Here is a 14,645-nt window from a genome sequence, read left to right on the forward strand (position 1 = left end):
GCTAAACCATGGTCTTTAGAGTCATGGCTCCTTATGACTTGGACCTAAATATGTAAATGAATACTTCAAATTGGTAGTGTGTATTGGCAACTTAAAGCTTGACACACCATGGTTAGGATGGTAAAGTTTCTATACTGCCTAATGCCCTGAACTGCAAACAAATCTTATGTTTCAGCCTCCTAACCAGAGACCTCTGTGATTTGTAGTAGTAACCCAGCTATTCTTATTCCTATATGAAATCTCATTCCTATATCAAATCTTCCTATATTAAATCTCATCTGCAAAGCTGTTCAATTATTGCTTTCTTACTACGAAACAACAAAAGTAGACTTGTTCAGAACTTCAATAAGAACAATTTTAATGGCAACTATAATGAAGGCTATATTAGGCGTCACATGGATGTCCCAGGAGCAGATATAAGCTTTTAAAGAGGGCCGGTAACCTCTCCTGTTTTACTACCGGTATTTGCATTGTATTAACAAAGCTCTCATATACACTCACCTAAAGAATTATTAGGAACACCTGTTCTATTTCTCATTAATGCGATTATCTAGTCAACCAATCACATGGCAGTTGCTTCAATGCATGTAGGGTTGTGGTCCGGGTCAAGACAATCTCCTGAACTCCAAACTGAATGTCAGAATGGGAAAAAAAGGTGATTTAAGCAATTTTGAGCGTGGAAGGTTGTTGGTGCCAGACGGGCCGGTCTGAGTATTTCACAATCTGCTCAGTTACTGGGATTTTCACGCACAACCATTTCTAGGGTTTACAAAGAATGGTGTGAAATGGGAAAAACATCCAGTATGCGGCAGTCCTGTGGGCGAAAATGCCTTGTTGATGCTAGAGGTCAGAGGAGAATGGGCCGACTGATTCAAGCTGATAGAAGAGCAACGTTGACTGAAATAACCACTCGTTACAACCGAGGTAGCCAGCAAAGGATTTGTGAAGCCACAACACACACAACCTTGAGGCAGATGGGCTACAACAGCAGAAGACCCCACCAGGTACCACTCATCTCCACTACAAATAGGAAAAAGAGGCTACAATTTGCACGAGCTCACCAAAATTGGACTGTTGAAGACTGGAAAAATGTTGCCTGGTCTGATGAGTCTCGATTTCTGTTGAGACATTCAAATGGTAGAGTCCGAATTTGGCGTAAACAGAATGAGAACATGTATCCATCATGCCTTGTTACCACTGTGCAGGCTGGTGGTGGTGGTGTAATGGTGTGGCGGATGTTTTCTGGGCACACTTTAGGCCCCTTAGTGCCAATTGGCCATCGTTTAAATGCCACGGGCTACCTGAGCATTGTTTCTGACCATGTCCATCCCTTCATGACCACCATGTACCCATCCTCTGATGCACCATGTCACAAAGCTCGAATCATTTCAAATTGGTTTCTTGAACATGACAATGAGTTCACTGTACTAAAATGGCCCCCACAGTCACCAGATCTCAACCCAATAGAGCATCTTTGGGATGTGGTGGAACGGGAGCTTCGTGCCCTGGATGTGCATCCCTCAAATCTCCATCAACTGCAAGATGCTATCCTATCAATATGGGCCAACATTTCTAAAGAATGCTATCATCACCTTGTTAAATCAATGCCACGTAGAATTAAGGCAGTTCTGAAGGCAAAAGGGGGTCCAACACTGCATTAGTATGGTGTTCCTAATAATTCTTTAGTTGAGTGTGTATATATATATATATATAGCAGAGAAAAAAGGGGGTCAGTCAGCACATCCCAAAGCGCAGGGGCACGTTGCTATGGCTGAGAACAAGACTGTTAAACAAAACAAGGAATGCAACAGCTCACTGCAAACCAAATAAAGTACAAAATTGCATCATAATATCAAATGCTGAACTAATAAGTTAGAGATATTTGGCAAATCGTTTTGTACAAAATTATTTGAGCCCGTCTGCCGATCGTCAAGGCAATCTCTAGTTAGACGGGTTCCTAACACTAAATATATCTGTTATGTGCCATAGCAGCTATCATACAATTCAGAAAGTGCAGGTTCCACTTACATGCTGGATCCGCCTGAATTTCCGTCATTTTCGGTGCCAAAATGGCCTCCACTATATCCAGGGAAAGCAGTCACCAGCATGCACGCCGGGCCCACTCCACACCACCCCCGTATATATATATACATATATATTTATATATAAATATCCCCAAAAACGAGGCAGCACTCCAGAATAGCGTGAAAGGGTGAAGACCCCAAACTTTAATCCCCCAGCTGGGGGATTAAAGTTTGGAGTCTTCACCCTTTCACGCTATTCTGGAGTGCTGCCTCGTTTTTTGGGATATATATACAGTGGAGGAGAAGCCTGCCTTCCTAGAGGAATTGCACCCAGTGCACACCATCTGACTGTGCTGCTGAGGTATTTGCAAGTGTATATATAATTATATATATATATATATATATATATACACACACACACAGAGGAAAAATGGCGGCACTGGCTATAAATGGAAAAAGTAGGGTGCACGTTCCTGGGGAATAGACTTCTCACCCCTCAATAGAATCCAGAAAAAGGACGGCACTCCAGTAAAAGTGCCGTCCTTTTTCTGGAATATATATATATATATATATATGTATATAAAAATATAAAAAGAACACCTGGAATACTTAATGTGATTGAGCAGAGTCACATTGATACTGAGAGTTATCTCCCCTTGCTGAGATACAGGCTGCAGGCTGCCATTCTGGCATGGTAACGGTCATACAGATGCTGGATATCCTTGTGTGGTATGTCATTTCAAGGTCTTTAAACTTGAAGCCGTAGTTCAGCCAAGGTGGTTGTTGGCTGCTGTGCATGGGAGACCTGTCACCCCATCTAGTCCCAGACATTCTCAATGGGGAGAGAAATGGCGATTAAGCTGGCCAGGGGAGCTGTTAGATTCCAAGAAGAGCACATTGTGCAGTGTGGGTGTTGTGTGGGCGGGCTGTATCTTGTTGGAACAACATGTCACCTGAGTCAAAAAAGGCATTAGGACTGGTTTCACAATAACCAAGACATACTGTAGTTTTGTCAATGTTCCCTGCATAAATATCAGATGGAAACTGCCATGCTAGCAATTGGCACCCCACACCATGACACCTGGTGTAGGACCCGTGTGTCTCCACACTATGCATGATGGCAGTAGGTGCTCTCCAGCCCTCATCTAGCTCTTCCTTCTGAAGCAGACATCACCTGCAGCACTTGCTTTCATTAATTAACACTACTGTATGCCATTTATGCCTCCAATGGGCTCTCTCGCGGGCACCAGTGCAGGTGTTGGTGATAATGAGAGGTCAGTGGCAAATGAGTAAGTAGAGTGAGTGAATGCAGTTGCTGCTTCAAGCTGACGTTTTCTTATGGTCCCAGCGGTCAATGCAGGGACGACTGCTTTGCCAAATCTGTCATTTGAGACACAGCAGCTCTTCTTATATGGCAATCTTGACATGCAATTGTCTGTCTTGACCGTTCCAAACCTTCTCTGTGTGTCAGTGCTGTCTTCTGATCACTGTTGATACCACTAATCCACTACATCCAACATTTGACGGTTGGATCATCCAGCTTCTCGAAGTCCCACTATTCAGCCCTTTTTAAAGTCTGTTAAATGCACAAAGGATTCACACCTTTATCTAGCAGGCATAGTGAATGCAGCACCCCACTACGTGTGTGTGGGTACTGCTTAAAAGCACTTTTTATATTATTAAAAGCACTAGGTTGTAATGTATAACTTTGCATTTATGTATCTGCAAAATCCCTGTTACCAGGCCTATTAGGTGTATCCCACCACTAGATGGGTATAAAGTTTAGGTCCGATATATATACCTAGGTCAGGCCTAGTGGGGGAGATGAGAGATGATGATCAGGTTAGCTAGGAAAATGTAGTTCAGAAGAGAGCAGATCGGAGGTAGTCAGATCAAATTAGTGGGAGGAAAGATAGAATGAAGACTTCGCAACACAGATTAGTGACTGAAGCCAACTTCGCTAGTAGGTGATACTCAGATCCTAGGCGCAGAAGAGAGTTTTCCTTCTGTAGCCGGACTGTAGACTTGCATCCCTGACCAGTAGGAGAAGAGTTTGCCTCCCTGGAAAAGAAACAAGCATTCCTAGGAATTCATCGGTGATAAGAGCCATTATTGAGGGCCACAGACACCTTTGCATGGTGGAGGTTTTGTAGCTTCAGGCAGCCACACCAAACTTCTAAGAGACAGTTGAGTTTTCCTGTCCAAAATATTCAGCTTGTAGGGAAAGTCAAGGAATAGGATCCAGCACATCTAAAGGAACCAGGTACACCTAACCCACTGCTCCAAACCCACGAAACCTGACAAGCCTAAAACTGTGGATTTGCAGAATTAACTCTGTACCATCTAAAGACTGCATAATTTTACTTTGGATGTCTTTTGGTTGCAGCAGTACAAGTTGTGAGTTGCATCTTACCACTGTCTACCTCATTATTACTACCTATGGTTGTACCGCCATTAACGGTACTGGCGTCACGACAAAAACCATCAAGGGACTCAGCCGCAACAAGCACCGTAAGCACCCCTAACATCAAGGGCACCTCAACCACCATCTTGGCTGATGCTTTCCTACACAGAGCGTGCCCTGGAGGATTTCATGCTGTCCACCTCAACACTGTGCTGCCAGCCCAGGGAGGCTTTCTGCTAACCGTGAGTAAACTGATGAACTGTGTGTTATATCATTTGACCCCTCATCGGTCCACCGTGAACCTCACGTGTTCCCCCTGCGACTGGCTGGCTGCATGAACATTTCAGCAAAACCTAATCAACAGTCCTGTAAGAGAGGAGATGAAAAACAGTGCTGTTAGCCAGAAAAACAAAGACAGTGATGCCAGACAAAAATGTCTGTGAAAGTTCTGTATGTAAAGTAAGGCTCTTGGTACTTTGATCGGTACCTCAACAGCCCCCGCCATTGCCATATTGTAAAGTAGGCATATTATCTTAACTCTTTCTATGTGTTCTTTTTCATTTTCCAGTAATGTACGTTATATAAAAAAGCATATAGCAGTTGAGTGTACTATTCTATACAGAGGTAGCCAGTAACAAATTATGGTAACCTTTGGGTATACAGTGGCCTACGTCAGAGGCATCTCAACCTATACCTTTGATGTACACTGCAAAGCAAGTCTGCCTATGTTAAGGACATGCTAACAGCAATTCTTATCTCTACTTATTTTTTCTGTCAAATAAACAAGAAGTTAAATTGGACTCGAAAAATGTCAATCTTTGCAAACCTTCACACTGAACTAGATGGCTCTTCGTATGTGCTGTTATTACTGCCTTATTAGGCTTTCACAATGCCAATCTTGAGATTTTTTTCACAAGCAGTAAAGACTTTTTACAACATAAAAATGGACACGACACGACATGCACAAACAAAAACAATCGCCACTAAAAAAAATGTTCACAAATCACAGAAGTGAATTAGAAAATCTACTTATGACATGCATAACAGAGGGAAATCTCACTTTCTTTGGCAAATACCTTGTGCACTGTCATGGCTATGGTCATCTGGAATACGTTCAATTTGAGTTTCAACTGACTCATCCCATATAGGTCTGGTATCAAAGATGTCTTCTGGAACAGGCTGCTGGGTTTCAGGCATTGGAACATTTTCAATGACTGAAATATCAAATGCACTGCTCTCATCATCAGATAGTGTTTCTTGTTCCTTTTCAGCCTGGATAAGTCTGTCCACTAATTTTGAAGCCTCATCACTAATTTCTTCAAAGAAATCAATAGAATTTTTGTACATTTCAAAGAAACGTTCCTGCTCAGTGGTTGATGATGTTTGGGCAGATGAAAAGCACTTTGCTTTCACTGGTAGTTTTGATGACTTTTGTTTAGTTATCTCAAAACTTTCTCCCTCAACTCCCTGACTAGATCTTTCAGAAATTTCACAATGAGATTCTGTACAGCTTCTTGTTTTTGTGGTTTTTATTTTGGAATCTGATTTACAAGCATCAGACTCAGATTTACTTCTATTATCTTGTTTCACAGGTATTTTACTACTAGATTCAGATGTTTTCACATCTGTAAAATTAATTGTCTGTTCTATTTTAGATAATGTTGTTTTAACAGGTATCTTGGACTTTGGCTTTTGATCTTCCACAAGTGTAATGCTATCTTTTGCGAACCTGGTTTCAGTATTAGTGGATATAGAACTTTGTACACTTTCTTCAGATACTGAAGAAACAGACCTTATAGGAATTTTGGACTTTGATACAAAAGTGGAACCATTTTCTAAGTCTGCTGTTGGAATTTCAATTACAGACTTCTGTTCTTCTGGTGAAGAATCTGGGGATCCATCTCGATCAGAAGCATCTAACTTTGGAAGGGTGGTAAAATCTATTTGCATATCTACCATAGAATGGTCAGATGATGGTGACCAAGAATCTAGTGACCCATCTAATGAACCTTCCTGAGTTTTTAATACCTTTGGGGACTGTTCCTCTTCAGTATCCTTTTTAGATGTTTTTGAGGAAGCAGAAATGCCCATTTTAATTGGGATTCTTGACTTTTGGTCTGTTTTACTAGTTTCTGTCCCTATATCATCAGCATCCACTTCAAATTCAACAACTGACTGGTTATCAAACATGGATTCTGTTGAATCTTGTAATTCACTTTCTGTTACATCTGTTTCTACAACAGAAAAGGGATCTGATAAACTCTCAGGATTTGGTGACTCTTCTTCTCCACTTTCCTCTTTGATGTCCTCTGGCACACTTTCTGCACACTGCTGTCCTATTTGGAAGAAGTGAAAACTTTCATCTGCATAGTTTCTTTTAGTCATATCTATAGCTCCACTTCGGGTCATCTCAAAGAGTTTCCCTTCCTGAAACATAAAGGGATTTTGTTCACTAGTTGGGGTGCCCTCTTCCGTGGGTGTGCGTGCTGGAGTGGTATCAGGTGTAGTTCCCTGTGATTGTTTATCTACCATTAATCCAAAAATTTTTTGCTCTTCTTCTTTAACACGTGCTTCAAAAGCTGCATCGTCTTCTCTGATGGAACTCCACGAGTCTGGTTCAGCTTCAGATTTAGTTATAATAATGTGCTCACTTTGATGTTCAGTGGTTTTGCTTAGTAAGGCATCCGTTTTAAAACATGCATCATCTGTTAAGGAACATCTTGGTGCATCTTTCTCCTGTTGGAAGTTATCCTCATCTTTAACACTTGATAGACTTTGGGCCTTGCTTATGTCATGTACAGGTTCTTCAGTAAAATCATTACTGGTAAAAAAATGTTCTATTGGGACATTTTCATATGGACTCGTGATTTCATTAGTTTCATGCTCAAAGTCATTTTGTGATCTTGATGATATAGATGTTTGATAGAAATCGGTCTGAACCACTGATGATGATGAAACAAATGATATAGTTGTATCCTTTTCATCAACTGTAGATGCATCATTTTGTACTGGATATGTTGAAGCATGTTTCTGGTAAATTTGTTCACTGACAGATGCATCATAAGAAGCTATAGGATCTTTTTCTATTTTGTTTTGTTGTGTAAAATCAGATGCACTTTCATTTGTGTCTTCCACATTATGAACTAGGGTGCTACTATCTGTAATATTGTGTGCTGTTGGCCTACTTGTACTTATTTTTTCATTTACATCTGCTCTTGTCATAGATGGCAGAATGCCAATCTCTTTAGGTTCAGACTCGGTAGTCAGAACTATCTCTTCGGAACTGGAGCTTTCAAACCTACACTTTTCCCCTTGTTCTATATTTTGGCTATGACTATCATCGGACTGGAGCTCCTCTGTCTTGAATAAGTCCTGAGCAAGTTTAATTGGCTGAAAAGCTGTGTCCTCTGGGCTTGAATTAGAATCTAAGCTTGGCGGTAGTGGAGATGGAGGCTGAACTCTTATCACAGGGTCCAGCAATAGACCAGAGTCTGCTCCTTTTTTCAACTGGGTTAATTCTGGTTCACTTTCTGAAGAAGAACTACTTTTTCTACTTTCTACAGACTTGACTACAATTTGAACATCTTCACCGTGCACTATTTTAATACCATTCTCTTCAATGTCATCAACTGATTTTTTTGTGTCGCTTACTGACATACATTCTTCTTGCTTGAGTTCTTTTCTATGGTCTCTTTTCTGCTTTGCTTCTTGCTCAAGCTCATCAAACATTTTTATCTTTGTTACCATTTTAAACATTTCTTCTTCAGGTGTGAATCTTTTCTTTGGCTCATTTTCAGAATCATCTTCTGCTTCTTCAGAAACTTCTGGAATTATACATGCCTTTGGAAGGGTAGAGAAAGCCTGCAAGTCTTGTAGTTTTGGTGTAACTTCGTAACTTATCTCCTCAGAACTGGGGGTATCTGGAGAAAGTGGACTTTTGCCAGAGCTTTCCATGAGGGATGTCTGTTCTATGCTATCATCCTCAGCACTTCCATCTGGATCTCTGAGAATTCTAGAACGAAGAGCCAACTCTGATGCCAGGTCTGATTTCAGATTAGCATGAAATGCTGACCCTATGAAGATACTAGACCTAATTTTTTGCTCCACTGGACTACTCTCAAGCGAGTCACGGCATGGCGATTCTTTTGTTGGACTCGGTTCTAATGAATCAGGAGTTTTATGTGAAGAGTTATCTTCTAACACTGGGCTTGCTTCCAATGAATCCTTATGACTAATTGCTACTGATTCATCTGCTGCTGGACTACTGACCTCATCATCTTGAATATATTTGGTGGACAGGATTAATTCTAGTCCTTGAGGGCTTTTCAAAGTTACATGATGTTCACCTTTCATTGGAGAATCTTTACATTCCAGAGGAGATTTTTCAGTGTCTATAGATTTTTCATCACTGTGAACTTCAGATATGTGTGTTTTGATGTTGTTGTCTTCAACAGCCAATTTCTTATCTTTATTTGTAGTTTCACTAACAGATTTAGTGTCATGTACATCTGCTTTTTCTGCTTTACATTCATTACCAATCTGATCTTCAGGTTTCTTTGGTGAAAATGAAAGGCTTTCGGGGCTTGTTCCTGGTGTCTCTGCTAGACATTCATGCTTGTAGCTGTCTTCTGAGCTCATGTGCGGTGTTCCATCCAATAAGCTTCCACTTGGAGAATCTGCCATCCCTTCATGCTTAAGACTATCTGAGCTATCATCATATGTACTACCTTGTAAATGTACAGCTGGTAGAAAGCCATCTGTTCCATATTCAGAAGGAAATGATACATTAAATGGACTAATAAGTACTTGATCTAAATTTAACTGAACACCTTCAGTTTCTGGAAGATGCTTAAATTGTAAATAACTGTCATTATCCTCCAGCTCTTCTTTAATAACATCTGAAAAGTCTGTGGATGTTTTTCTGTCAGGGCTAATTTGTGGATCGGCATCTTGGTCACTAATGCTAACTCTTAACCTTATATTTGACTGTTCACTAGAGATTTCATCATCTATGACTGTACAGACAGGTTCATCTGTTATATGGACCTGAGTCACTACCTCTTTAATATCAATAGGGGGCAAAATGGGACTTTTATTGAATTCGTTTTGATCATCAGAGATTGACATTAATTTAACATGTCTTTTGGGGGATTTTTGCTCTCCTTCACTAGAAGTTAAACTTTCTTTTACATAATTATCTATCAGTTTAATATCTGATGTTAGGATTGTACTGTCTATTGATTTACTTTCTACTGATACTTCCCTTTGCACTGTTTTTACTGTTTTGTACTCAAAAAGTCCTGATCTCTCCTTAGATGGATCATGTCCTGACTGAAACGCTTTCATTAATTCACGAACAGACATAGTTTCTTCCAACTTTTCAGTTTTAGAAGATGGTGAAACGGGTGGCTGCACTACAGTGACTACAGCTTGTTGCTTGGTAGGCTCACAAACAATCTCCTTGAACTGTGTTTTGCTTGATATGCCTGAAAGGCCCTTTTGCTCTTCTTCAACTCGTTTCTGAAGAGCTTTGACTTTGTCTTTTATTGATCCGATTGGTGTTTCTTCAATCACTGGTGAAACTTCTTTTACACTTGGAGCAGGAGCTGCTGTAAGGCCAATGTCATCATCTAGTGACTCTTCTGAACTAAATGTTGTTAGTCCCAATGGTTCCCCTTTACCATTGAGTTCTTCTACTTGTTTTCTTTCCCTAAGTTTCCTGCGGACAGGCTTCTTGATTTCCAGTGGAAGTTTACGTTGCTCTGTTTTCTGTGTTTCAATTCCACTAGGCGTGGCAGAATCAGCTGAGTAAGAGTTCAGGTCTTTTGTAAGATAATTCACCATGTCATGTATGCCTGTTTTTATTTTAGGTATCTCCCCTCGGTCTAGTCTTATTTCTATGCATGGTGTTTCTGCAGTATCCTCAATGGCATTTTGTTTGGCTTCTTCAATTTCATCATCTCCTACAACAACCCATTCCTCATCTGTTTTATATGATCTTGAAGAGTGAGCTTTTTCGTGTAACAATTCTTCTCTAGTATAAGTTCCAGTTCTGAGAATTTTATTCACTTTTTCCAGATCTTCTTTGACCTTTTCAACAATTTCAAACGGTTCTCCTGGATCCTCTTCCGTTCTTTCAAAGTCTTTATTTTTAACAGAACATGGCTTTTGGGCAGCATCAACAGTTAGAATCGCACTCATTTTTATCAAATCTTGCTTCATTTCACACACTTCAGACAGCAAATCTGGACTCGCTAATACTGGCTCATCATTGACCAGATGGCTTTTCAGGATGGAAGTTTCTGTGGATTCTGTTTCTTCATCATCTTTGAGGTGAATGAGAAATAGTAACATAAAATGGCAATAAATAAATAGTGACTAAATAATGTAATCATGAAGGGAATAAATCACAGCTCTGGCTGATGTGGGGTGTGAATGCAATGAACGGATGCGGTTGGTGGATCCAAACTGTCTTGAACATCATGCTAAAGGAAAAAGGTAACTGGGAAGGAAAATGGGCAGGAAATAACTTGCTTAGAATGCATTCTATGCCACATTCACACATCCAACACAACGACAACACAAATTTTGAGACAAAACAGCAAATGAATAAATAAATATCCAGTGGAAAACAAAATCACAGTAAATTTGAATGAAGGCATCTCAAGATTGTTTTGATGCTATACAACCAATAGAAAATAAAAATGGATAGAAGAGCTAAAATTGTTGATTGTCGATTGCCTCAAAGAGAAAGCCAGTGGTACTGAGCTGCCAGAAAAACAGGTTAAAGGAACTAGTACAGAATTGTCATATTTAATATGATATCATCACATATAAAAAGATTAATAAATTAGTGTGCCAGTCTCGGCCAATCTACTGTTGTATTACTCTTGCTGCCAGAGAGATATGCAGTAACATATATATATATATTGAAGAGTTGAATTCACAATTAGAATTTTTTCATGTACCTAAAATCTAGGTGTTGAAATGTGAAAGTCTGTAATCTATATTGGCCTATTAACTGTTTAAATGCCAGATTAACATGCTTCCCAAATCCCATAATGCCAGAAGTCTTTAAACAGCACCATATTCAGTTTTGTTATATCCATAAACATGAAACAAGTAAAATAAGTCCTTGACAACCTTCTTAATGAAGGATCTCAGAGGCTTGATTACTTCCTCAATAATCTTTGACTGGCTGCCCCAGAAGTCTAAGGGCTGGGGCAGATAATCAAAGTACAGAGTGGTAAGGATCACTATGGGACTCTTTACATGTATCAAAGATGCAGATAGAAGAAGAATGTGCAGGTGGAAGGAGTTTGATGGATTTTAAACTGATCTTATTTTCCTCGTAGCTCGTAAATGCAACCTTTCTAGTTAAGTAAAAAGCAAAACAAGTACAATACAGTCATTGTTGTGTCCCCAGATGTCTATGTTAGACACTGTCAGAAGTTGTAGGAAATTGTCCCTTTACATTTACAGAATTTTTGAACCACTCTCTTGCAGCAGAAGAGCTTGTAAAAAAATTATCTGAACCAGCTACAACCGGCATTTCATCTAGGAAGAAATCTTGTAAAAATTGATTGCTTAATTGAGTGTTATGCATTAAATCAAATGGAGGTATGATCCTATCATTGGAGTATCCTCAAACTTTAAGACACATAAGGTGAGGTCTGAACAACAAAATCAAAGGAATAAAAGGAGTTTTCATGGATCAACATAAAATGATTTGAAATACAAGATGTTATGCACAGCAAACAAAAGGTTAACACATCCACACATGACACACACACACACACACACACACACACTGTATATGTAAGTCAAGTTATTTCCATGCAAAGCAAAGGTGCTATGGGATCAGGTTATGTTGGCAGCAGCCTAAAATTAACATGAAGAATCCGTAACATACTGTGGTGAAGTACAGCATTGATAAAAAAAATGTTCTACTCTAGAGTCATGAGTAGGGATCCGAATTTTAGGATAAATTAGATTCGCTGTGAAGCTGAATTTCCTCGTGCTTCTCAGTAGCGAATTGATTTAACCTGAAATAGTGTGAAAAAACACCCCAAAAAATAATACTTACCTGCTTCAATTTCTCGCAACAGGCCGCTCACCGCCAACTTGCTTGAAGATCTCAGCCAAAATCCCATGCGTGGTGATGTATGATGTCACCCCGCTGTGCCAGCCTGATGACGTCGTCTCAGGCCGCCCAAGATTTCATGCCAGACCTTCAAGCAAGATGGTGGCGGCTGGCCCATAGCGAACAAATGGATCAGGTATTTTTTATTATTATTATTATTATTATTTTAAACTTTACACTCTTTTATGTATATCAGATGCTGCAATAATGTATGAACTCAGCATCTGAGGGGTACAATGATGGGGAGCAGCACAATCGCCGCTCCCTGTCATTGCACCTAGTACTTACAAAGAAATGCGCTCCAAGACTAAGTAATTTGAAACAAAGACGATTTTTTGGTAAAATTCAGCAAATAAGCCAAATTAAATTTTACCAAACTTAGCTCACCAAGGCCAATAACTCCACCGTTACTACATGCCTTTAAAAGGTCAGATTTGGTTTCTTCTACTTTTGGTGATCCTTAAACTGGCATGGTTTGGAATTATAGGTATTTCCTATGTTACTTGACTGGTTGACTCATGACAGAGCTGCATAGTTGTCATGCTCAGCACATGTTACAGCCGCGGCCTAGTAGAGAACAGTGGGAGGACTCGAAATATATGCATTCAGACGTGTAAACCAGTTTGGAAACTATTGGTCTAATGATACATTTTTTGCTTATACCCGCACGGTTAACCGTTAAAACTCCAAACTGAAATATCCCTTTCAAAAAATCTACTTTACTTGATACCGCATCTTACTATGCATAAGTAGGTAGCATCCTAGACTTTTCCGAATATTTAAAAATAAATAAAGGAAATAAATGCAGGAGCAGTGTAGGTTCAAGTGCTCTGCTCCTTCGGCTCTGCCCGGCTTTTGTAGCATGCAGAGTACGGACCCAGTAGAGCCCTGGGAAAGCCAAATAGGGCAGAGCTCTCTGAGCAGAACCACTGCCCCTTTGGTTTTTCATCAGTTACCCTTTAAGGTTACATTTCTGTTTGTGAAGGCACTGGTTGTACTAGCTCTTCACTTCAATACTTCATGTGGTCACCTAAAAATGTTATCTCATGATAACTTTTTTAATGGAATTGGGTGCAGCAATAGAAAGCTACTTCTGGACAAATAAATGACCCCTGCAGTAGCCACTTGAATGAACTGCTGTCTATGTAATTCATGGCTGGGTTTGGCAAAGCAGGTGCTGCTCTTCCACAGCAGCTTTTTCTGTTCTGGTTCACAGGGGTAGGGTCAAGACTTGGAGACCCCGCTCTGTGATGTTCATATATCTATAAGGCAGATGAGCAGGGGTTATCTTCATGAGACAACCACTTTAATAACAGTTACCTAAGAAGATTCATTACCGCTAATAGGATACTTTTTGGTTTGACCCTCTTAAAGTGAAGATGAAATAAGAGACACTTCACCACAGTAATGTTGACGGTCATCTAATGCATTCGGACAGTATCTGTTTGGACCAAGTATCACATTATTTGCACTGCAAGCAATTAACTGGCATATAGTTTGCAGAAAACCTAATGTGGATATTACTTGGTGCCCAAAAAACTGATACAGTCAATAGCCAGTTAATGAGATGACAATGTCATGTCAACAAATGCACGGTGAAAAACAGAAAATGGAATGGGCTTTGCAGCGAGAGTAAAGGGGAAGGTCACAGGAAAAGTCAGTAGCAGGGAAGGGTTACTTTAGTGTTTTAATCATTAGGTTGTAGCTTAGATCCCTTCAAAATGTTATATGAACAATGCTAGTATATTACATGTAATAGCTTTACCAAAGCAGTGTTAGTATCAATTAAGTGGACATTGTCTGCAAGACTTTTATGCTTAGCTGCTTTTAATCATTCAAAGCTGAATTGATACATGGTATTAAACCACTTACTTTTCTCAGATGTTACATTTCCCTGGAAAAAAGAACAAATTTATAGAATGAATAAACACATATACAGAGTAAGATTTTTTGAAAAACACAATGAGGGAGATTTATCAGGAATGGCGTTCCCATACACCAGTCTTCTTCTCCCTGCGCTGGAGTAAGATGAGCCTAATTTATTAAGAGACAAATGACATTTCATAAATTAGGT

The 14,645-nt window shown here is 39.8% G+C and overlaps 1 protein-coding gene across 50 annotated transcripts in view; it reads right to left on the bottom strand.

Annotated features, from left to right (window-relative positions):
- ANK2 (ankyrin 2) overlaps positions 1-14,645 on the bottom strand; it is a 524,175-nt gene that overhangs the window by 40,506 nt on the left and 469,024 nt on the right. For 36 of the 50 annotated variants that reach the window (XM_044301490.1, XM_044301541.1, XM_044301518.1 and 33 more), the window contains 2 exons: positions 14,444-14,465; positions 5,505-10,754 (listed from right to left, as the gene is read on the bottom strand). In XM_044301490.1, the coding sequence (XP_044157425.1) occupies positions 5,505-10,754; positions 14,444-14,465 (5,272 nt within the window). The remainder of the gene's footprint in view (positions 1-5,504; positions 10,755-14,443; positions 14,466-14,645) is intronic. The other 14 variants (XM_044301676.1, XM_044301667.1, XM_044301660.1 and 11 more) reach the window with 1 other exon arrangement.

Source organism: Bufo gargarizans, chromosome 1, assembly GCF_014858855.1.
Source record: "Bufo gargarizans isolate SCDJY-AF-19 chromosome 1, ASM1485885v1, whole genome shotgun sequence".
NCBI lineage: Eukaryota > Metazoa > Chordata > Amphibia > Anura > Bufonidae > Bufo > Bufo gargarizans.